Below are 25,822 nucleotides of genomic sequence, written 5' to 3' on the forward strand. Positions count from 1 at the left end.
ATTCTTTATTAGGCTGATTTTTGGTAAAGGTTATGAAAATCTATGAGGAATAGAAATGAGATCTAAATACACTTTAGAATTACAATATAAATTTATTCAAAAACACTGCATTTTCTTTCTGACATCTTCCTCTTATATACTTCAACGATGCTGCTATGTAATGACTCCCGCGCTTCAATTTCATGTGCCCTCAAAGGTCTTCCTCTGAATTCGTCCTCAATTTGCTGAAGAGTCCTTCCCTTCGTCTCGGGCAGCAAAAACCAAATCACGACCAAATTGTATGTTATGATGCTTGCAAACAGAAAATAGGTTCCTGGCAAATTAATCGCACCGATCAAAGAGGGAAATGATTTGAGAACCAAAAACATCGTGGCGCCCGCTACGGCCATGCTGATGGTTCCACCGGTACTTCGGTACTCAAGAGGAAAGATTTCCCCACCTATGATATTCGGCATTGGTGTCATTGCCATACCAACAGTGAAAAACTGCATATTTATTAATAGGACCGGGAGCCAAATACCTTCGAACGGCATCCAACCTTGAATTTTTCCATACACGTATGTAGCTATCGCTAAATGACTCAATACACTAAGAGCTCCTGTAGAAAACAACATTGTTCTTCTTTTGATTTTGTTTATAATGTAAACAGCTGATATATTTGTAAAGATTCTTTGAATATCAAGAAATACCATCCAGAAATTAACACTTGCTTCTGGTCCCATGATCATACCTAAGATTACAGTGGAATACGCTGCCATGGTAGTACCTCCAGAAACATGCATTATTAAATTAATGTGAATTACAATAATTATCGGTTTGTAGAATTCTTTCTTAACTACTGTGGCCATTGCATTCTTTAAACGAGTATCATTTATTTTACTGTTCTGAATTTTTTCTTTTTCCATTTCTATTCGAGCTTCAATCATCTCTTCCAATTCCGCTTCTTCGACATCTCCTCGAAGCCATCTAAAAACTGTTTTACATTCTTCATATCTGCCTTTTTCAGCGAGCCAGCTTGGCGACTCCGGTGCATATATAGTCATGAGGAGACTTATGAAATGGAAGAACGCACAGATCAAAGCAGTTATTTGCCAGCTGAATATAGAGCCTACTAAATGTACGAAGCATATACCGAACGCTTGAGTGAGAGATATTGTTGTGAGAAAAGCTCCACGGTTTTTTGGGCTTGTGTATTCTCCAATGAGCACCGAACGCAGTGTATTAAGAATACCGCCTGAGATTCCGAGAATTATTCTTCCAATGATAAGAAGCTGAAATCAAAACAGATATTAAAGTTAGAAGTGTATAATATGTAAGTAGATGAATTATTAAATTGTATTAATTACCTTAACGTTAGAAGCTAAAATCGTAACGAACCATCCCACGATGTAGGGAACAGTGAGGGACAAGTGAGCGCCCTTTCTCCCGAGCCGGTCGCTTAGAGGAGCCATAAAGAAGTTACCAGCTAGCATGCACAAGGCAAAAATTGACGCTGAAATAATAAGAAAGACGACATTAAATAAACATAGGTAATTTAACAACATAGAGATTCTAAACGCTGATTTTAAGACAAAGCTATTCGTTTTCTAATATACGATAAATGATTTGAGTAAGACTTCCATTTTGTAAACGTTTTTATTAAATATAGTACGACATTAAGTTACAAAGAAATTTTCACGGCAGTCATTGACACACGGAAAAAATACAGAAGCGCCATCAAGTGGCGGAAACATAAACCATACATTTCTTAATTTGAATACACCTTTTTAATTTACTATTTAATAAAAGCTAAATTAAGGTATACTCGGGTTGGTAATCGTTTTTGTGTATTTTAGAGAATATTAGATTTTCTATTTAAGTTTCCCAATAATTCTTCGTAATTCTTTAATAACAGTATACATGATTGAGGTAGCATAGAATATTACTTCAAATTTTTCTAGTGTATATTTTTCTATTTTTTGACATCTACAGATTTTGTGAAAACTGGTGTATCTACGAGTAGTTTTATTTGGTAGTTTCAATAACCATTTGAAGCTTATTAATATGAAAAGTGCAGTATATTTTTCCACTTAGCTAGAATGGCTATTTATTATTATGATAATTTCATACTTTTTTAGCGTCACATTACTATCAGACGAAAAAAAATTGAACCATTTTACCACTTTCTTTTGTAAACGACCCTGAAAACGTTGGAGATTAAGAAATCCTTTCCTTAAATCATACGTATGAATTTATGTAACTTTTAGATAAACGATTAGATAAAATTTTACGTTAATTCTTCGATAACGATCTTGATACCAATCACGATTGTAGATAAACATGTGTTTGAGATTATTTTAACAGGAAGGAGAGAAAATGAAAGCATTATGAAATAATATAGATACTATAATTTTTCACGATATCTACGTTTATAGATACGTCATGCTGACAGTAATGGCTGTTTATAAAGGAGGAGCTTAGGAGATTTCCTCACGGAATAGGTCGGGAGAGTAAAAAATCTTCATATAAGGGGAAAAATACAGACTTAGGAAAAAAACAGAGACTAACAGAGAAAAATACAGAGATTTGCCCCAACTTGGCTCCCGTTAACAAAGATAAAGCTTGGCCAATACCGATTACGCCTATTCAAACATTATGTCATTTCAAATGTAAGGGTAAAATATGATCAGCACTAAATCATAAAAAAGTCGGCAATGTAATCTAACATTCTTGTTTTGGGTGAATATCCTTTTGACCCTCCAAAAAAAAAAAAAAATTAAAATGCTTCATACCTATCCATGATTCTTCTTCTTTAGTCAGTTGAAACCCAGAGTCTGGTTTCGTCAGCTGTGGCAGCAATATTGCAGGGAAACCAATAGCACTCCCATGGCCTATCACGTTGATGCACACAGCCGCTGTCACGAAACACTGAAACACATTTGAGACTGATTTAACATGTTATTGTCGTAATATTTGGAGGAGATTGAAGTTAGGAACCGAATACAATCAATGTGGGTAGACAATTTAAGGTTAAGTCTATTTTATTTAAAATCGTTTTTGTTCCAAAATGTTATAGATGAATATGAAGTAGTGAACTTTGCACAGAAACTTATGGATTATAAAGTTAAATAAATTATAAAAAGATAATATCAAATAATACATTACAAAGTAATTCTATAAATAAAAATTAAAGAATTAGATAATTTTTAAACTAATCCAACAGGTAAATAGGACAACATGAAAAAGGAGGGAATACAAGTCAAGCATAGGAACTGTCTCATAGGTTTGTAGCTCTGCTGAGTACTGGTTTGAAAGATATAATACCACTACATTTTTAAGGTTGAGTCGTCGGAGAAAGTTATAATTATCACCAATTCTTGGATGGCAACAATTATTTGCATGAGGTGGACTGGACTGTTTTATATAGAAAGGCTTGAAATTGTGGAAGAAGAAACTGAGCAGAAATAAATCTTCGAATTGATCCAATATTTAAACGAGCATTAGTCTATTGATGAATTCCCTAAAATTGCTTAAAATATAGAAAGATAGTCACTGACCTGTTTTAAAAACGGCGACACTTTCCTCTCCTGCAACATTTCTCATTTCAAAATTTTCAAAAGGTTTTCAGTATTATAGTGAGGTTCTTTAACAAGTAGAGTTGCATACTGAATGTATCGCATCTATACTTTTTGATAGTTCGGCGGATATCAATTGTATTTTATCTTTTTACTGCTCCCCGTTATCTCAAACTGTCCATTAAATTATTGCGTGTAATTTTATAATTCTATTACCTTTATCCAGTAAGCCAAGCTGTCCTTAAAATGGTTATCTAAATCTTTCATCTTTTCTTTTTAATTGTTTTCTTACATTTTCACCCATAACTATTTTTTTAAGTGCTTTCATATTTGCATAAATGGTGTTAGATGCATTATTTAAGTTGTATCATTTTTTCAATAATTATTTATTTTAATAAGCCAATAAATACTCTTTATCAACTTTTTCTTTGTTTTGACTCATAAACCTTTATGAAGATTAATCCTTTTCCTCCTTAATATTCCTTCAATTATATTTTTGTATCGTCTATTCCAGGTGTGAAAATGTTAATAATTGAATATCACCTAATTATTAATTCAACCTTTCAATTATTTAGATTTCAGACACTTTTGAATTACAATGCATTTATTAACTGTTAAGAGTAAACGCCCTTTGGCTATTATAGCTTAAGAAAATGGTAGCTTTAGCGATTAAGTGCTAGTTAACGCGAGTGTCAACATTGAAATTGTTGAGAGATAAGCCAGTAAAATAAGTAGACAAAAAATGTGAGAACATAATAATAAACGATGTTTCCTTCACCGTTTAAGCAAGTGATAATTAGTTTCTAATATACACATAATTTTGAAAAATCAGAGGTGCGCGCCTGGGATTTGAACCTCAGACCCCTCGATCGAGAGGCCGAGTTTCTTAACCACTTGGCTATCACTGCTTCAATGGATTGTGTTTTGGAAAATATTTTAAAAAAATCCAGTTTAAGACAGAAGTTTATTCAAAAACACTGCATTTTCTTTCTGACAGCTTTCTCTTATACACTTCAACGATGCTGCTATGTAACGATTCACGAGCTTCAATTTCATGGGCCTTCAACGGTCTTCCTCTGAATTCGTCCTCAATTTGCTGCAGAGTTCTTCCCTTTGTCTCGGGCAGCAAAAACCAGATCACGACCAAATTGTACGTTATGATGCATGCAAACAGAAAATATGTTCCTGGTAAATAAATGGCACCGATCAGAGTAGGGAATGATTTAAGAACCAAAAACATCATGGCGCCCGCCACAGCCAAGCTAGTAGTTCCACCGATACTCCGGTACTCAAGGGGAAATATTTCCCCACCTATGATGTTTGGCATTGGTCCCATTGCCATCCCCACCGTAAAAAACTGCATATTGATCAAAAGCGCTGGGAGCCAAATACCTTCGAACGGCATCCAACCTTGCATCTTTCCATACACGTACACAGCTATCGCTAAATGAGTAAATGTACTGAGGGCTCCTGTAGAAAATAACATTGTTCGTCGTTTAATTTTGTTAATGATGTAAATAGCTGCTATATTTGTGAACATCCTTTGAAAGTCAATAAATACCATCCAGAAATGAACATTCGCTTCTGGTCCCATGATCATACTCAAGATTACAGTGGAATACGCTGCCATGGTGGTACCTCCAGAAACGTGCATTATTAAATTAATATGAATCACGATAATTATCGGTTTGTAGAATTCTTTTTTAACTATTGTGGCCATTGCCATCTTAAAATGATTATCATTTATTTTACTGTTCTGAATTTTTTCTTTTTCTATTTCTATTCGAGCTTCAATCATCTCTTCCAATTCTTCTTCTTCGACGTCTCCTCGCAGCCATCTAAAAACTGTCCTACATTCTTCATATCTGCCTCTTTCAGCAAGCCAGCTTGGTGACTCTGGGATATATATAGTCATGAGGAGACTTATGAAATGGAAGAACGCACAGATTAAGGCAGTTAACTGCCAGCTGCATACAGAGCCTACTAAATGGACGAAGCATATGCCAAAGGCCTGTGTGAGAGATATGGTGGAGAGAAATGCTCCACGGTGCTTTGGACTTGTATATTCTCCAACAAGTACTGCACGCAAAGTACTATGAATGCCGCCTGAGATTCCAAGAATGATTCTCCCAATAATGAGAAACTGAAATAAAATTTAAGATGATTGTGTATAAATATCAATAATCAATATATATAACAAGATATGCTATAAAATTTTAATAGTAACCTGTACGTTAGTAGCTAAAATCGTAACGAACCATCCAACGAGGTAGGGAACAGTGAGGGACAATGTAGCGCCTTTTCTTCCGAGTTTGTTGCTTAAGGGAGCCATGAAGAAGTTACCAATTAACATGCATAAAGCAAAAATTGAGGCTGGAACAAGAGGGTATCAGGGTAAAGACAAACATAATCAGGACCGAATTTTGAGCAAGACCAGGTAGGGCTACTACCTTGTGTCCTCCACATGAGGGGAACTCTCGAAATAGATAAAAATATATCCTCATTTCGACGGTTTAGCGTGTTTTATCTAGAAGCACGGCAGTGCCCCGCCAATTTTTTTCCAAAGGGTGTTTTTTCGCAATTTGCCGACAATATTTGCATATGTAACTAATTACTAATAGCTTAGATCTTATAAATAAATGTATCTTTCTTTTTCACTACTACTTTCTTGATTTCATCACGATAGTATCAAGTGTACTTACTTACTTTATTATTAATGCCTTAATTTATATTTGCGTTTTATGTAACTTTTGAGATTAGATATTTACGTTTATTCTCAAAGTGATCAAGATATAAATCAGATTGCAGATAAACATTGTATTTGAGATTCTAACAGAAACTGGTGCAAATACAAACAATAGTATGATGGTGATCAAAATGTAAAATGTTTGTTTTCCATAATGTGTACAAGTCTGAAGGCATATCTTCAGACTTGTACACATTATGGAATTACCAAATACGCAAGTACCCAAACACGTAGTAATTTGCCAAAATTGTTGTGATTTGGGCAATTTGGATGCTGGCTGTCTTATCTATGATGTGTATGCGTGGCAACGCATCTTTTAACAGCTTTAGGTAGGTAGCCCATACACCGTCAATCTCGATCGCGATCCGTGATCAAAATCAGTGACCGTGAGATTGATAGATACATCTGATCACAAATTATCTAAATACTCGTATTTTGAAATCATGATCGCGATCTGGTGATCTTATGATTGAATGTTATAATTTATAGAAGCATTTTGTGTGCTTTAGTTTGTTTGTTTTGGATGTTACTATGATCTTACCAATCCATGATTCTTCTTCTTCAGTTAGTTGAAACCCGGAGTCTGGTTTCATCAGCTGTGGCAGCAATATTGCAGGGAATCCAACAGCACTGCCATGGCCTATTACGTTGAAACAAACAGCCGCTGACACGAAACACTGAAACACATTTGTAAAGTTGTTTAACCTAAATTCTATGATTCTAGGCAGAACTTCTCATGTTTAATCTATTATAAAATTGTTTTCGCATAGTACTACTGACTGAAGCAATGGACTTTATGGTAAAGATAGCATTTAGAAGGGATTGTTATATGTTAATGAGGTAATAATAAATAGTCATATTAGAGTAATAGACATTTATACTTAATACAATTACATATTCTCTTTCGTCAAACGAATCCATAATAGATAGGTGTAACAAACAAGGGGACTCCATTTCATGAAAAGATTCTGCTTCGTAATAGTGTGTAGCTCTGCTGAGTTCTTGTTTCAGGAGTGTGATAGTACTTGAGGCTATAATTTAGTTTTCGAAAATAGCCCCAGTTCTTGATCACTAATAATCAATAACATCAGCTGAATTGCATGCTTTCTTACAACTTATTTCATTACAATTATCACAGACAACGTCTTGAATTTATACCATAATTTGATAGAAGAAAAAAACAAATATTTAAATAATCATTAGACACTATTGAGGATTTCGAAAAACTGCTTAGAATATAGAAATATAGATGAGTATTTACCTGTTTAATAAACGGCGAAACTTTGCTCTTCTGTACCATTTTTTCACATTTCAATGATTTCAAAAAGTTTTGAGTATTTTGCTGAGGTTTCTTAACAAGTAGAGATGCATACTGAGTGTATCGAATCTATAATTTTTTGATCGTTCGGCGGATATCAATTGTATGTTATCTATACTTCTCTTTATCTCAAACTGTCCATTATATTATTGCGTGTAATCCGACAAACCTGATCTGATTAATCCTTTACGCCACGATGTTTTTAAGATTCTCTATCAACCATCTTTCCTTTCAATGTTTGCTGTTTCGTCAAATATTTTTTTTATTTACAACTACTTACTTACGAGAGTTCAATATTCAATATTTATATACTTAAAGTTATTTTGTTAATTTATTGTAATAACAAGAAAACAATTCGAACTTGCTGATAAAATCACTAAATCAACTTTTTGTTCGTTCTAATGTCGTAATTGTGTTTGTATGTTTGTTTGTTGTGTGAGTTTTAGGACTATTCCTCTTTTGAGTAGTTTTATGCCCTTTAAATATATTCTTTACATGTGTTCCTTCCATTATATTTGTGTTGTCTGTTTGACGTGTACAAGTGTTCAATTATTTCATATTGACCTTTCAATTATTTTATCCTTTCTTAATTAATTTGATAGACATTGTGTATTATGACGCTTGGATGGTCCTCTAGCCGTAGTCAAGGCCACTTTCATTAGCCTACTGTATAATAATGAATCAGAATGATATCTGGAAATTTAATGTGGATTTTCGGAAGTTGAAATTCATACTATTATCTCTTCAAGGTTATTAAAGTTATGACGACTAATAATAATAAATAGCTATGCTACTTTGTATCTAAATTGCATAGGAAACAGTATTATCTTATCTATAAAGATTTACGAATCACTCTATGTAATTAAATATCTAATGATAATGAGATATTATTTTTAAGGACAGAGAGATGAAGTGTTTGTGATAAAGTAAAACGACTGATTTAAAGGATCTGTGGGCCGAGTGTGAGTTTTATCAGGCATTTACTTTACTTTCGCGTTAACGTTTAAAAAGTCAAATTGTATGAAATCTTAGTCAGCGCCTCTAGCGGAAAGCTAAGAATACAATAACTGAGTTGATTTGATTTGTGGATTCACGTCAGTTCACGAGACACTCGCGTAATTATGAGATCGGAGTATGGAAGCAACTGATATATTCTGTGATCATTTATTTTGGTCCGTTTTAGTACTTAATACTTATTTATATTTAGTAATAGTAATAAGAAATTCTTTGGACCCCATATTTTTGATTTTTGGGCGCATATATCCTTACTTTTATGCAAGATTAAAATTCCATTCCATTATTCTATTAATGTAACGTTAAGAGCGCCGTCTGTTGCTTGCGTGGCCATTCATTTTAATGTACTGGTATTTTAGTTTCTATGAGATAGCGACAGAGGGCACTACTAAGATGAAATTATATGAAGTGATTATTTGTGAAAGATTTTTTTTGTAAGAATATAAAAAATGTAAAAATGTCTAAATGTATTTTTTCTATCGTTAGTCCTATATGAAATTATACAAGTGTGTGTGTATAGGTTATATACAAAAAATACTGTAAAGTTATATTATCTAATCATTTTTCCCACTTGTGGGGATACCCCTGCCCAGCAGAGGGACACAGTGACAATCAGATATCGTCTATCTTATCAGTATACTACTTACTTTGAAGATAAATAAAGTTGGAAGAATTATGAGACTGTAATACATTGTATTTTATCTGTGTGTACATACATAACAATAAATACTGTCGCTACATGATGTGATTATACAAGTTCCACTACCGGATACGGGTCTCCTCTCAGAATGAGAAGGATTAGATCCACCGCACTGAGCAAGTGTGTATTGATAAACTTCACATGCCTTTGAGATTTTTTCAAAGATCTCTCAGGTACGTAGGTTTCCTCACGATATTTCCATTCATCGTTAAAACAAGTGATAGTTTATTTCTAATACGTACATAACTTTGAAAAACCAGAGGTGCGTGATTGGGATTTGAACCTTGGACCCCTCGATCGAGAGGCCCAGTTTCAACCATTATTATTTCTATGAAAGATTCGTTCATTCGTTCGTTCGTTCTTTCGTTATATTGTAGGAATATACTTAATACACCATAGAAATTGATCTACATTGATTTATGTGTGTGGATACATGTCCAGTTGTTCTTAAGCCAATTGCCCTTAAATAGATTTTACGCGTAGTTAATCTCACTAGCGCCAACTAGTGACAAAACATTCATTACTCCTGCTGCATTATGTCTTACGTGTAAATTAGATATCGCTTCGTAACGACCTTCAAATTTTATTTTTATTTGCTATAAATAAATTCTTAGGCCAATTAAGAACACCTACACAATTTTGTTCGATATATATTTGTTTATTTCACACTTAATTCAACGGTTGCTACGTTAGTTTCATTTGGCTTCCCTTTAAACTCTTCTTCAATTTGCTGAAGTGTTTTCCCCTTCGTTTCTGGCAGCAAAATCCACATGACCAGCAAGCTGTATACTAGAACTGATCCATACACTATATATGTACCGTAGAGATGTAAATTGTCCGTTAAAAGCGGAAATGTCTTCAGAACGATGAACATAACAATACTTCCTGATGCAAAACCGATGCTTCCGCCAATACTTCTATATCTTAGAGGAAAGACTTCCCCAGTCATTACATTCCTGATCGGGACTATGCCCACAGCGTTCGAGAATAGAAGCAGGCTTACAAATAAAACAGGCACCCACAGTGACTCCTCAAACCATCCTTTTGAACTACCATAGAGGTAACAAATTAAAACTACATGACAGAATACACAAAGTCCACCCGTCGAAAATAACATAGTCCGTCTCTTAAACCTATGTATCAAAAATATGGCGATTACGTTTGATAAGATCCTCAAAACATCCATGAATACGGTCCAGAAATAAGCATTCACATTTGGTCCCATCATCAAGGTTATAACAATCGTCGAATAATTGACGATGAGAGTGCCTCCAGCAAAATGCAACAGATTATTGCTATGGATCATGATGATGATTGGTTTGTAGAACTCTTTCTTCACGATCACTTCCTTTAGATTGGCAAAGCCATTCATATTTACATTAGGCCTAGTTTCTTCATTCTTTTGTGCCATTGTTCTCGCTCTGAGCATAGAAGTCAGCTCCTCTTCTTCAACATCTCCTCTGAACCATCTGAAGACTTTTTGGAATTCCTCGTATCTGCCTTTAGACAGGAGCCAACTTGGAGATTCTTGGGAATATATGAACATAATAAGACTTACAAATGGAAAGGAGATACAAACAAGTGCAGTCCATTGCCAACTAAGCAAGGATCCCAGGAAGTGGACCAGTAAGATGCCCAGTGATTGGGACAGAGTGATAGTTGTGAGGAATGCTCCTCTGTATCTTGGGCTTGTACACTCTGCTAAGAGGACTGTGCTCTGAGTTGACAATAGGCCTGCAGCGGTTCCATGGAGGATTCTTGCCGCGATAAATGCCTGGAACAAAGCAAACCGATTTCAATCAGAAGACACACAGTAAAGGTTAGTTGTCGGTAAATACGCAAATCATCAGGGAAGTTAAGGTTTTTGAAGGTAGTAGAATTATTTTTACCATGACTCTGAGGGCACCACCTCGATATTTATTTTTACACAACAGCACTATTAAACGGTGTTATGTTCTGGTTTAAAAAGTGTGAGAAACATGTATGTGGCGTCACAACTTATGCCTCAAGGATAGTAATATATTGTCTATATTTGTAGTCAAATACAGGTAAGAATCTCATCTATATATCTGGATTGATTACAGATATCCAGGGCGGTTGCCACCTACTACTAAAACATAATATTTCGATAACTAAGCAAATGTATTTAGGAGATAAGTTTACCTTAACATCGGTAGCCAAGGTGAAAGTAATCCACCCAACGATAGACAGGACAGCGACGAAGTAGTTCGCTTTCTTCCGCCCAAGACGATCCATGATGGGCGACGTGATGAAGAAACCAGTGATCATGCCCAACGCAAATATAGACGCTGAAATTAAAATAAAAGTCACATTAGAGGCAGTGATAGCCTAGTGGTTAAGAAACTCGCCTCTCGATCCAGAGGTCCGAGGTTCAAATCCCAGGCACGCACCTCTGATTTTTCGAAATTATGTGTGTAATAGAAATTAATTATCACTTGCTAAAACGGTAAAGGAAAGCATCGGGAGGAAACCTGCATACCTGAAGGATTTATAAAAAAAATCTCAAAGGTAAGTGAAGTCTACCAATAAGCACTTGACCAGCGCGGTGGATTATGGCCAAATCCTTCTCATTCTGTGAGGAGACCCGTGCCCAGCAGTGGGACGATAATGGGTTGATGATGATGATGATGAATCACATTATGAAAAATATATATATTTAGTCAGTAAATTAGGTTTCTAGTTTTCTAGGTTTCTAGCGTCGTGCTGAATTGAAATATCATAAACTTACAAAGTGAATATACAAAAACAGGTTTTGGAAACCGAATTGCATTTTAAATAAAAACCTAATTAAAACTATGCATTTATGTGTTTAAAATGGTTCTCATTAAAATAAGAATGAATAATAGCTGATGTGTATTTCTAAAGTTATTTAACGTGTTGTGTCATAATCATTGTATGTTATAATATTTATTTATATAAATTTATTTACAATTATAGTTACTATATATATGAAATTTTATGTAATAAAATAAACTATAAACTAAAAAAGGACGTATTTACAAAATAAACAAGAAAACTATAAATAAAATAAGCCATCTAAAATTGCCGTGTGAGGCATGGCAACGCTGGCGGCGTTTCCTTGCTGCACGGCAAGACTCAATCTTTGTGCAAAATAGCCGCCAGCTTTTTGGTCACCGGAAGCAGTGACAAGTTTGGTCGACATATCTGACATGAATTTTTTCATGTCAGATGACCATGGACCCATTGTCTCTATAGCAAGCACCGCAAATAAGTAATCGTCTAATAAATTACTATATTTACGACTATTTATTTATTTATATATTTGTATTAAATGAATACAATGATATGATTGTGTCTGCCACGGCCCGTGTCTGAAACGTACGATGTCTGTAGAAATTATAAATGAACTATTAGAGGTTCTTATTGTTACAGGCACATCACATTGATCCGTTTATATTGCTGGTTGTTAATAATTTACGTCACTTATTAAATACTTTTCTATTTTATATTTTTAGAATGATAAGTCTTACTTTGAGTTATAAATTGCCAACTGTTTTTGGCAATGTCTTTTTATAATGGAGATGTGATATTTATTGGATAAAGATGTATTATTGTAAATGTTGATGATTATAGAAGAAATTGTATTTCTGTAATCCCTTCTGAGCGCTTTCATATTATTAATAGTTTTGCAGAAGATAAAGGAATGGTTTATTTAAATTTAATTATGATAACCGAAAACTATGATAACTGATTAAATAAAATTGAAAAATTCTCTAAAATATTAAAACACTATACATTTACATACCTATCTTTTATTTCTAAAATGAGCAATAAAGAGAAATTCACCAATCCATGACTCCTCAGCTGTTGTTACGGAAACAGGCGACAGTGGCTCCCTCAGCTGCGGCAGCAGGATGGCGGGGAACCCTAACATATTCCCGAAGCTTAAGGTGCTGAGGTCCACCGCGGCTGTGATGAAACACTGGAATATAAAATTAATGCAATTATGTTAGTAGAGGTTGAAGTATAATAATATATCCTACTGGTTAAAACTCCTGATCGAGGGGTCGAAAGTTCGAATCCTAGACACGCACCTCCGATTTTTCGAAATTAATTATCATTTGTTTTAACGGCGGTGTTTAAAAGTTGGAAACCTCGGATAAGTATGTCTTCCTTATCCCACTTTCCGTACCAGAACTGAGCAGCGCTTAAATGCTGTTATATAAAAATAGATTTTTTTTTATACAAAAATAGGTTTTTTTTTATAATATAAGAGTAGCAGACGAGCATGCAGTCCACCTGATGGTAAGTGGCTACTGCTGCCCATAGACATCTGTAATCAACCCCGGATATATTAGATATTCCTACCGAAGGTCAGCCACAGATGCGTCGCTACCCCTGAGGACTACGCTGGAACGCCTCGGAAAAGTATGTCTCCCTTACCACACCCTTCAAACCGGAACACAGCAGCGCCTAACACTGCTGTTATTAGGTAGAAATAGGTGTGGTGGTGGTGTCGCCGGAGTCGAACCACAAAGGGTTCTACCACCTTCAAACCTTATGTTTCATGGAGTGCTACGGAGTTTCGTTCAATGATTTTTCTCCATAACGAAACAACTTGCGAAGTGGCGTTAGATGTATTGAAGTTCAAAAAGAGTTCTGTAAAGATCTCGTTTATAATCGGTAATCTACTTTGAGAAACATATTTTTGACTTTGACTTTGGCTTTGTCAGTGGTGTGTTCGGAGTCGAACATTTTATAACATTTGTGTTATAAAATTATTTTTTAAATAATAAATAGATAAAACATTATTTTATCGCAACAATGTTAGCAGATCTCAGATTATTCTAAAGCATTGATTGTTACGAAAGTTATTGATATATTTGATAACAGCTTATATTTATTACCCGACTACGCCAGTAATGTTTTACATATATTATCCTATTTTTTTAATATGGCGCCTGCGAATGGGCAAGTAGAGTATAGGAATTGGTGGGGGACTTTTTAACATAACATTGGGGGTTATAAAAGGTAGTAAATCGAAATATTATCTTTTCTAAAGATAATATTTCGACTACTCCCAAAAAGCATTAAATTAAACAAATTATTATAAAAACTCGTCTCTTTGTAAATATTTAACTGAAACGGGGAAACGAAAATAATAATAAATATAGTTCAAAAAACTAAAAAACACGCTTTTATGATAAAATCAACTAAATAGTAGAAAATAATTTTCAATCTAGGAATCAATTAAGGAACAGTAAATTGTATAATTGTGAAAAAAGCGTGGAGTGAGCTCCACTTATTAATTTTCGAAAAGCACCCCACACTTTTTCCATTCCATTAATTTTTAGTATTTGTTGTTATAGCGACCATCATTATGCATCGTCTGTAAAAAAAATCAAGTGTCTATCTATTACGGTTTAAGAGATAAAGCCCTGTGACTCCTGTTTATACTCTACTGTAACACTTTATAATATTTCACATATTTTAATACATATACTAATTTCATTATTGTATTAGATACTAACTAACTTAATAATATGGTTTACACTTACTTGTTTCACAAACGGTGTAATGTGTGTTTCACACATTTTAACACGGAATTTGTTTAATTTAAGCTAACTAAACAAGGAATTCTATCACCAATAGTACACAAAATATACGTTTTCACATAAAATGTTAATATTGCTTCGATTTATTTTAGTTATTTCATTCATTAAAGTTAAATTAACCACTATTTTTATCTAACAAAAACACGCTTTTCACACAAATTGTGCACAATCAATATGAACTTCACTTAGTATTCTGAATGATAATATCACTTTGCCGCTTTATTTTGCTTGTCAACGATAAATAATGTTGGAGATAACACTATTTAACGCTATTAAGATACCGGGGATACTTAAATAGATATTTAGTGTATTTGTAGTTATTTAAGTATAAATTAAAGAAGGAATCTTGTCTAAAGTTGATTTCTTCCTTAAATACTAAATTAAAACGAGTTATGTAAATCATATTAGGTACCACAAATATGTCGCAAACTGTTTATAAAACATAGCTATTTTAAGATTACATAATATGTGCAAATTGGTTTATGTATATATTTAGTTATTTATATGTATACATATGTATATAATATATATATGTATGTAGATATTTGTATATATTTTTCGTTTATATATATTCATTTCTCTTTTTTTTTGCATTTGTTTTCTCATTGTTTTTTTAACGTAACACCCACCACAACATGTCTTCATCAACAAGGGTTAACTGGTGGAGAATGCCACTAGGCATTAGGTTTGCCCTTTGTAACCACTAGGTTTACAATAAAGTTTAACTAAATGAATAAATAAATGTTACTCTACCACAGCAAGATAGTTATAGTTAAAGAAAAATCATATTAATTAAAAAATGCTGAGAGAACAATATTTTAATTAGACTGACTAAATTGGAACGTCTCTTATAAATATCTCGCCTTAGCCCTTGAAGCATAACATAGCACTTCCTCAAAGCAGCGCTGAGGATGGCCACCCGGGAGGTTTTAGTGCGGTAGGAATCCCACATAACCTCGTGTCACTCCTACGGCATAGGGTATCTTTTTTACAACCGGAGTCCTCAGAGCGCGATGCCCCTATTGGGCTATGCCCGGCGCGAGCAGTTTACGCTCCTCCCGCACAACTGTTACGACGGTATGCGACCACACAAACCGCCGTCCGTCCCGGAGTTGCTTGCTGGACGGTTGGAGCTCACACTTTTTTTTTATAATATAGGAGTAACAGACGAGCACGCAGTCCACCTGATGGTAAGTGGCTACTGCGGCCCATGGACATCTATAATCAACCCCAGATAGAGATATTCCTACCTGAGATCGGTCGCAGATGCGCCGCTACCCCTGAGGACTAAGCTGGAATGCCTCGGAAAAGTATGTCTCTCTTACCATACCCTTCAAAACGGAACACAGCAGTGCGTAACACTGCCGTTATAAGGCAGAAATAGATGTGGCGGTGTGGGGTATTTACCTTTTGAAGGCTACCTCGTAAACAAAAATAAAAAGGTATCTACTAACATGGTCACCTGATGATTTATTCAGACGATGTATCCACAAAATAATCATTAAAAGTTTCACCCCAGTACAATCTGAATCTTTTGTATTTTTTGCACAGAAAAAAGAAAAAAATACTTTCAACGAAATTCCCATTGAAATTGTAAAATAAGTTCAGAAGTAAAATAAGCAAATAAATAGATGGTCTTCAGTTTTATTTATAAGTTTATTGTATTAAAATTGCAAAGCCTTAAGTATAGTTGTATAATACTAGCTGACTCGGAAAACGTTGTGTTGCCATATAAATAAAAAAATGTTAAGGGTGAACAACCCTTATCACTTAGGGGTGTGAGAAATAGATAGTAGCCGATTCTCAGACCTACTGAATATGCATATAAAATTTGGTGAAAATCGGTAAAGCCGTTTCGGAGGAGTACGGTAACAAACATTGTGACACGAGAATTTTATATATAAGATTATAATATGTGATTTTTAAACTGACAAATGTAAATCAATAACATTGTTGAGAACCGCGAATTGAACTGAAACGAACTGAAAAATTACTCATTCGGTCATACTTGTTTGATCATGAAATTTATTATCTATAATGCTTAGTAAAGCATATGTCCACATTGGGCACTGATTAAAACTACTGTAGAGACTAAAAAAAGCAGTGATAGCCTAGTGGTTAAGAAACTCAGCCTCTCGATCGAGGGGTCCGAGGTTCAAATCCCAGGTACGCATCTCTGATTTTTCGAAGTTATTTGCGTATTAGAAATTAATTATCACTTGCTAAACGGTGAAGAAAAACAACGTGAGGAAACCTGCATACCTGAGAGACTTATAAAAAAAATCTCAAATGTATGTGAAGTCTACCAATACGCACTTGTCCAGCGCGGTGGACTATGGCCTAATCCTTCTCATTATGAGAGGAGACCCGTGCCCAGCAGTGGGACAGTAATGGGTTGTTGATGAGAGGCTAAGGATTTTCTAGCGTAGATGTATGTCTCATTCTTTGAAACGTTTTAACATATAAGGTTGTTGGATTCGTGTAATTCGTGGGTGTCGTAAAGGCCTATTTTAACTTCTGATTTTTGTTCTTATGGTAATTTGATCCTATATTTTCATCATCAAGGAATTTAAAGTGCTATTCAAGGTTGTAAGAAAAGTTGTATAGTAGTCTTTAATTTGACTCATAACCTAAAAGAAAATAATTATTACGCTGAAGTATTAACGTGTGAACGCCGCTTAATTCTATATTCTATTCTATTATTTTGATACATATTTTCTATAAGACATCATAGAAGTTCCTGTAATAAAATATAAAAACTGTGGAGTCGAAAAGAAATATTATACAAAATATTATTTTATTATATGTTTATTTAATATAAGTTTTATACGTAAAACTCATTTTAAGAAATGCTTACAGGATTTTGATCGGGCACAGAATTATCAGAAATGTTAAAAAAAATGTAATGTTAAAAATTGTAAAAAAAATATATTTTTTATTAACACGTTTTTATTACAGATTACGTCACAAATATTGCCACGTCACAATTAGGAAATCAAGATTAAATTTTCGTTATTTTAAGGAATTTTAAGAAGCTACAGTTTCAAAAGTTTAAATCACGTTTTACATGTACGCGCTTATGTTAGATGGATTACTTACGATATGGATTGTTATTTTGTCTGTCTGTGTATTGAAGAAAAAATAATTTTCTAAATAAAAGGAGCGCAAATAACATTGCATTATTAATACATTTATCATTATTGCTGTTTAACTAATTATAACCTTCATTATCCCTTTGCTGGGCAAGCGTTTCCTTACAGATAGAACTTTGAATAATAACTTTGAATAACCTTTGTCAAAATTTTCATTCTTCATGACTTTGGCTCCTTAGCCATTTTTTGTCTAAGAAATTTTATTTTGAGTTTTACAACGATACACAAGTCTTCATTTCAGCAAAATAGGTAGGTTTTTGAAGTTAAATCACTTTTAGGCGAATTATAATTTAAGATAAGGTAGAAGGAAGAGTGAAGAGAAAGAATAAAAGATTTTAAATTTTATGAAGTTGGCAATTTTTGCCTAACTTATCAAATTCAAACTGCTTAAGGCAAAACTTGGTTAATGATGATTATAATTAACAGGCGTTAGTCTGTATTGAGTGTGTCATGAAATAAATCCCTTTTTTGTTTTTTCAAAATCTATTTAAAATATAGTTAAAAATCGAAAGCAAACCCAAATCTTTAGCTAGTCAAAATACAATTACACCGAACCCCACTCCACGGCGTCTCTGACCCAAGGCGCGTCTCCACGGCTCGCTGGGCCAGTGGAGCTCCAAAAGCCGTGGCATCCGACCGCCCTCCGCAGTCACATCATGTCCTTAGCGGAAGGTGCTTCTGATACCGAACACAGACAGGAGGAAGAGAAACCCAAGAAGACTGAGAAGACCAGAGGATCAGTGAGTAGCATTTTTCGTATATTTTGTTAACTGTTTTTTCATTTCAATTAATAAAAAATAAAACTCTTAATTCACCCTAATGGTTTAAGTGGGTTGGTTGGATTAGTGAGTGAATGGGGGAATGAAATAAGGTGGGTTTGTTCTTTATTTTTTTTTAATTTTAATTTCAATTGGTAGCATCTTATTTTTGGGGTCCGTTAGGGCCAGATTTGTTTAATAAGGTACATTTTATTAAGTCAGTGGGGTCAGGTTGTATATTTTAATTTTAAATGATGGTACCTTTTTGGGTTCTGTTAGGGTTTTTCAGTTGTTTTTTAATGATTTTTTTAAATATTGATTCCAATTACTACTAGACAAACTACTTACTCCTGCTAATGTCCCTTTAAATCTCAACAGTAACAGTTATATATTTCTTAGGTTCAGTGAGAAGATGATTGAAATACTAAACTTCAAGGAATTTATTTAAAAACATAGTGAACCGAAAGCCTAGTTTCACAGTTATTTTAATACTTTCTTTGTAGTACGTTACTACCATGTTGCTACCTTGAAAGAATACAAAGAAGTATAATTTAATAGTGACTATCGTGCCGTTGCAGTCTATCTAGTAATTTTTTTTATATATATAACTTTAAACTTTTAAACAAAAAATATTGTGAATTATTGTTTTTTACTATGCACTTAGTCACCAGTTTTTCTAAGGGCCTAAGCATTTCACGGCTAAAAAGACACGGCCAGAACAAGAAAAAATAGATTTTCGTCATCACTGAATTTTAAAATTTAAAGGATAAAAGCTCTCCATAGATTTATGTCTTATACTTATAGTATTCATTCATCATCATTATCATCGTCAACCCATTACTGTCCCACTGCTGGTCACGGGTGGTGGAAATATACTCATATTGATAAGGATTAGGCCATAGTCCACCGCGCTGGCCAAGTGCGTATTGGTAGACTTCACATACATTTGAGATTTTTTTTATAAATCTCTCAGGTATGCTGGTTTCCCCGCGATATTTACGTTCACCGTTTAGCAAGTGATAATTAATTTCTAATACGCACATAACTTTGAATATCAGAGGTGCGTGCCTGGAATTTGAACCTCGGACCCCTTGATCGAAAGGCCGAGTTTCTTAACCACTAGGCTAACACTACTAGGCTAAAGGCTAAAGGCTAACCAGTTCAAAATTGAAAAAAAGAACCCTTTTTTTGCAGTTTTGGATAGTGTATCCATGAACCCTAAATTTCCAGTTTTCGTATTGGTATGGCCCCATAAAGGATATCTATAAAATTAATGGTTTATTTTAAAATGTTAAACATGTATTATTACCAGATTCCATATTTTTTCATAATGTTTGATATATCTAAAACATCATGTGTCTTATATACAAAAAAGGTTTTAGTACTACTGTACTTTGACCAGAAAGAGTCCACCCCCACACCCATTTCTAACGTGAAGCAGTTCTGCATTGGCGGAAGGGTCATTAGACTCTTCTTAAACAAAAACTTCCTAATTATATAAAATTCTCTTATATATAAAATTCTCGTGTCACAATTTAAGTTACCGTACTCCTCCTTTACCGATTTTCACCAAATTTTATGTGCATATTCAGTAGGTCTGAGAATCGGCTACTATCTATTTTTTAAACCCCTAAGTGAAAAGGGTTGTTACCCTTAACATTTTTTTTATTTATATGGCAACACAACGCGTGCCGGGTCAGCTAGTAGATTTATAAATAGCTAGACTAGAAGATCGATGATACAAAAACATTGTAAACTTAACCAATTGAAACGACAATTCGCGTAACCTTCGGTCAAGAATTACAGAATTAACCAATTAGTTAAGTCCAATTTGTTACCAAACATGGTTTTATGGGCCTGTAAGCGAATTGAACCAATTTAGACAGAATTGCCTGTCCACCCACTAAGCCAATGGGTGTAATTATACTACGTGATTAGTTTTGCTAGTTGCCTTATTAGGAATTTTGGTTCAATTTAGTTGTAATTTTCTGATACGGAGTAGGCGCCATACGACTATTTTAAAAGTTTCATTGTTTTTTACAATTGACTTAAGATATTCTTCATTTTGTTTCTTTGTTAGCTATTATTGCTCACTGCTGGGTATGAGTCTCATATTATATTGAAGTGGGCTTAGGCTATGGCTTGGTAGATTACGATCCGCCGCGCTGGTAGCGAATTGGTGGAGTTCACACGCTTTTGAGATTATTTGTAAAATCTCACAAGCATATAGGTTTCTTGGCGATGTTTTCCTTTATTATTATAGTAAGTGATAATTAATTTCTAATACACATTTCATTTTGAACAATCAAAGATTTGGGATTTGAACCAAGGCCTCTCGGAATGAGGGGTTGAGACACTATTATTGTCTTGAATCTTTTGTTTTGTTTTATAATTATTAAATTCATGATTTACAGAAATACTGAAATAGTTAATAATTGTAGTGTACTTAGGCTTCAAACGTAAAATTATCAATAAGACAAGTAAAATTAGATGTATTCCAAATGACACTGTCCTTACACTTAAAAAAAAATATATTCAATATATCTACGATTTCTTCAATCCAGCAATCCTGAATTCGATTAGCGTATACCTGCAATATGGATAGTTTTAATGTGAAATTGAAAATCAATCATGAGTTTTAAGATCACTAGATTTTTCAGCGTCATTAATCCTACCATTGTACCTATGATAATTTTTGCTGCAATAAAAATAGGGCTTGGCCGCAACGTTTAGTAACAAGGTACGCACCCATTTTTTAAAACGGAAGCCGATGAAACAATGCCACAATTATAGTCAAGATTGATATGATGCCTATGGTCAGTGGCCCGTGGTCTAATCACTCTCTATTGTATTCTTATGAAATACTTTCAAATGGTTTCATATGAACGGTTTAATGTCTAGTACATCCTATATTATTCGATCTAGATTTAAATTCTTCACAACGTACCTTGCGAACTGTTCGTGTATCTATTTTGGATTTCTTCTTATCGAAACACCATGTGAAGTGTGGTAGATTTTTGACGTTCAAAAACAAATCTATAAAGGATTCACTTTGTATAAAAGATTTTGATTTTGATTGAATTTATCTCCAGTTGTTACAAGTTCTTATTTAACTTGCCTTACTTAATTTGTTACTCATAGTTTGTCAGGATCAAATCATGCAACTGAATTTGAAACTGAAAATTATGAAATTGAAATTTGAATTGAAATTTTTCCTAATCGACTGAAATGAAATTTTACATAAACGTTTTCTTTAAAAAGCAATGGATGATAAGTTTAATGACATGATTCTAAATACAATATAGCCCATATCCCAAGATATGGTACTATTTTTTTTTTTATACATTTATTTTACTTTCATTATAAAAAGCTGTAACATTTTTTTTATATACCTTCAAAATATTATGATGATCTCTTACTATCTTGTAAGTTATCTTTCTATTTACCACATTTTGAATGAAATAGTGTTGATAGAATTTTCACACACTCCAGATGTCAGACTCGTATATGTGGAAGGAACAGATCCATACTCTCATGAAGGGCGGAGAGAGCGAGTCCGATATTTCGGACTCCGAACACTTCCTCACCAAGGGCGCGTTCCTCCTCACACCCTCCCACGGCCTCAGCATGGAGAAGGCATCCGCCATCTGTGAGAAGATGGAGTTCAAGGGTTGCTTCTCTCTCACCAAGACGGCCACCGGCATCCTCTTCAAGTTCTCCAGCGTTGATGACTACCAAATGGTCTTCAAAAAGGGCTTCCATAAGGTCACCGGTTCGAGGTTCTACAGGAAGGTAAGTTAAAATAAAATGTCTTTCAGTTGCTTCATTGATTGAAGTTTTTATCTTCTTTAATTTTGCCTCTTCGCCCTTCTTAAATCTGCTTTGTTTTCTTCCAGTTTCTTCTTAACCTTTTTCTTAAATTCTTTAGTTTCTTGCATATTAAACTGCTGCTTTCTTTCCATCGTCTGGTTAATAACTACTTCGAATTGAACTATTTTGATTTTCTTTATGCTATCTGAACAAGTTTATATACCTTCTTATTATTATTTATTACTTTTCATTTTTTTTAATTGTTATAAAATTCTAATCTATCTATACTTTCTCAACTATCTCTTTGAATTACTTATCTTATGTTATTTATATCTAAATAATTTATCCTTAGCATCAGTATAAACTGCTATAACTAGAATATTGACATTTCTTCGTTATACATGTAATAACGAGAATGTATCACACCACAGACTTTCTGTACCCATTCGTATCAAAAGTATTATTAATGTACTATTATTATTAATTCTGTACACATTCATATCATACAACAAGCTCGGATTTTTAGGAATCATTGACTCAATTCTGTTCCACCAGATCGCGATCCCCTGTCGGCCACAGAAGACCTTCACGATCTACGTGTATGACATTCCTGATGAGGTCCCGGAAGAGGACGTTCGCCACGCCCTCTACAAGTTTACCTCTGTCGTCGAGGTGGTCCGTCTCCACTTCGCTGGCTCTCCCAGAGAAGGTAACACTGGTTAGTGGTTTCCATTCCACTCTTCATGGTTTCTTAACTTCTGTGACAGGAGTCAACTCTAAAAATTATAGTGATAATTTGATCATCAGACAAATGATGATAAGTAATATTATGTTTACGAAAATTATTGTTCTTAATATAGTTAAGGCGCTTTCTAACTTTATTTTTTATAATATAGAAGTAGCAAAAGAGCATGCAATCCACTTGATTGTCAGTGGCTCCTGATGCACATGTCTAATCTACCTCAGATAAGTTTAGATTTCTATCTCAGGTCATAAATGCATTGCTACCCGTGGGGACTAAGTTAAAACGCCTCGGATAAATATATCTTCTTTACCAAATCCTCTAACGTCGAATACAACAGCGCTTAGCATTGCTGTTATTAGGCAGAAAGTGATCCAGGGTTACCACAGGGTTGAACTGCAATTGTTCTGATACCTATATTTTTTAACAATAACTCTGTTTCCATTGCAGGTACTTCTACTCCGAAGCCTTTGGAGAAGACTCCACCACGTGCCATCACATCTATCGACGGGGAGCTGGTCAGCAGCATGGTCCCAAAGGAAGCATCCAGCGTGCTCCGCGTGACCCTCGCCAACATTGAGGAGGCCAACATCCTCCTCCAGAATGGCCTGGACTTCTACGGGGCCACGTACTTTCCAACTGAGCTCGCGACGCCAGCACAGGCTGCGAAGCTGATAAAACCTAGCAGGTATTGGAAATGTGCCTGAATAGTTACTCCAAAAGCAGCGATAGCCTGGTGGTTAAGAAACTCGGCCTCTCGATCGAGGGGTCCGAGGTTCAAATCCCAGGCATGCACCTCTGATTTTTCAAAGTATTAGAAATTAATTATCACTTGCTAAACGGTGAAGGAAAACATCGTGAGGAAACCTGCATATCTAAGAGATTTATAAAAAAAAACATCTCCAAGGTATGCGAAGTCTACCAATACGCACTTGGCCAGCGCGGTGGACTATGGCCTAATCCTTCTCATTATGAGAGGAGACCCGTGCCTAGCAATGGTACAGTGATGGTGATGATGATGATGATGAAGTTACTCCAATTCTCTTTTGCGGAAAAAACTGTATGTACAATCTCCTAGAGATAAGTGTGAAAAAATAGCCAATGAATATTTCAATGATTACTGTGTGAACAAATCAAATGAACTTTTGCTTCATTTATATTTTACCTAATATCAGTGTGTGTATTGTTAATGAATTAACTAGTTTTGAATTGCAAAGTCTGGCAGTCTTACGTGCTAAATAACTGTATTACAATTACTTATAAGGTGTTGAAAATATATTTTCTGTTCTAGTTTTATTTATTACAATGGTGAGCGATCGCTACATAGTCTTCATCTATACGTTCAGCGCCATCTCTTTACAAGTCCTCTGCATTGAATAGTTTTCCATAAAGCGATGACACATCATCATCAGATTTTTTGTGATCAGGGTTGTAGGGCTAGTACCGCCCATAGACATCTGTCATAAACTTTATATAACATAATTGTCCTACGCAATTTCGGATACGTTGCTACTACCCCTCACGACTAAGTTGGAACGCGTTAAATAAGTATGTTTCTCCTATCACACCCTTCAAACCGGAATACAGCAGCGGTTAATACTGTAATGCAGAAAAAGGTGTAGTGGTGGTATCTTCGAAGTCGAACCACAAAGAGTTCTACCACGAAAATGATTACAATATATAATCAGATACCTACCTATTTGCGGAGGTTTTCTACTCCTAGTTTTGTAGAAACACATTTGTGGTTAAAGATCATTTATTCTTCATTTTATGTTTCTATCCCTATGAACTTTACTTTGTATTTCCAGAGTGACTGGCGGAACGGTGTCGGCTCGTGTCCGCGACCTGTTGCCTGTCTTCGACCAGCAGGGTTTCGCCAAGTTCGCGCCACCAGCTTCCAGGCTCGTCAAACCTCGCTCCAAGTAGACCGGATCATTATAACCAATGCCGTGATCAACAATGACCAATAAGATAACTAACGCTGGAAAACCAAAAGACCAGTATTAGACAATATTGGTCTAATACTGGTCTAATAAGCCTCTCCTACTAGTGGGATACACCTGTGTCCATTAGTGTGATATATGGGTTGCAACCATTTCTTATTACCATTACCAATGCAGTGATCAACAATTACCAATAAGATAACAAACGCTGAAACACTAAAAGACCGGTAATAGAATATTGGTCTCATTATCTGTATTCTCCAGGCCTCTGCTGCTAGTGCGAAGAGACCTGTGCCCAGTAGTGTGATATATGAGTTGCTACCAATGTTCATTTTAAATAGTTATCATATGTGAGCACCAAAAGCTGTGTTTTTCATTTAGTCTATCCTTTCTACACAGTCTTTTAATTAATGGATAATGATATTGGTATGGGTCAATGCGGCATCAGGTACTTACCTAGTTCATTTACAATAAACTACATTAATAAC

The 25,822-nt window shown here is 34.7% G+C and overlaps 4 protein-coding genes across 5 annotated transcripts; 1 reads left to right on the top strand and 3 right to left on the bottom strand.

The window, feature by feature from the left end:
• Positions 1–92: 92 nt before the first annotated feature.
• LOC140754878 (facilitated trehalose transporter Tret1-like) lies at positions 93–3,700 on the bottom strand. The gene is made up of 4 exons (XM_073090037.1): positions 3,537–3,700; positions 2,772–2,907; positions 1,347–1,492; positions 93–1,271 (listed from the first exon to the last, which is right to left on the bottom strand). Exons 1-4 carry the CDS (start codon positions 3,573–3,575, stop codon positions 93–95), a joined length of 1,500 nt encoding a protein of 499 aa, XP_072946138.1. The 5' UTR covers positions 3,576–3,700.
• A 755-nt stretch (positions 3,701–4,455) lies between these two features.
• Positions 4,456–7,808, bottom strand: LOC140754802 (facilitated trehalose transporter Tret1-like). The gene is made up of 4 exons (XM_073089910.1): positions 7,562–7,808; positions 6,842–6,977; positions 5,782–5,927; positions 4,456–5,697 (listed from the first exon to the last, which is right to left on the bottom strand). Exons 1-4 carry the CDS (start codon positions 7,598–7,600, stop codon positions 4,519–4,521), a joined length of 1,500 nt encoding a protein of 499 aa, XP_072946011.1. The 5' UTR covers positions 7,601–7,808; the 3' UTR covers positions 4,456–4,518.
• Positions 7,809–9,924: 2,116 nt separating this feature from the next.
• LOC140754776 (facilitated trehalose transporter Tret1-like) lies at positions 9,925–14,027 on the bottom strand. 2 transcript variants are annotated; one of them, XM_073089868.1, is made up of 4 exons: positions 13,872–14,027; positions 13,161–13,296; positions 11,496–11,641; positions 9,925–11,106 (listed from the first exon to the last, which is right to left on the bottom strand). In XM_073089868.1, the coding sequence occupies exons 1-4, from the start codon at positions 13,881–13,883 to the stop codon at positions 9,991–9,993; spliced, it is 1,410 nt and encodes a 469-aa protein (XP_072945969.1). In that variant the 5' UTR covers positions 13,884–14,027; the 3' UTR covers positions 9,925–9,990. The 2 variants fall into 2 exon arrangements, with proteins under 2 accessions (XP_072945969.1, XP_072945970.1); XM_073089869.1 differs by having other exon boundaries at positions 13,864–14,027.
• A 4,677-nt stretch (positions 14,028–18,704) lies between these two features.
• On the top strand, positions 18,705–25,404 carry LOC140754751 (uncharacterized). The gene is made up of 5 exons (XM_073089836.1): positions 18,705–18,821; positions 22,332–22,631; positions 23,205–23,367; positions 23,842–24,081; positions 25,187–25,404. Exons 1-5 carry the CDS (start codon positions 18,738–18,740, stop codon positions 25,315–25,317), a joined length of 918 nt encoding a protein of 305 aa, XP_072945937.1. The 5' UTR covers positions 18,705–18,737; the 3' UTR covers positions 25,318–25,404.
• Positions 25,405–25,822: the final 418 nt, after the last annotated feature.

Source organism: Epargyreus clarus, unplaced genomic scaffold (genome assembly GCF_041222505.1).
Source record: "Epargyreus clarus isolate Ecla_fem2 unplaced genomic scaffold, WU_Ecla_fem_2.2 ptg000031l, whole genome shotgun sequence".
Classification (NCBI taxonomy): Eukaryota; Metazoa; Arthropoda; class Insecta; order Lepidoptera; family Hesperiidae; genus Epargyreus; species Epargyreus clarus.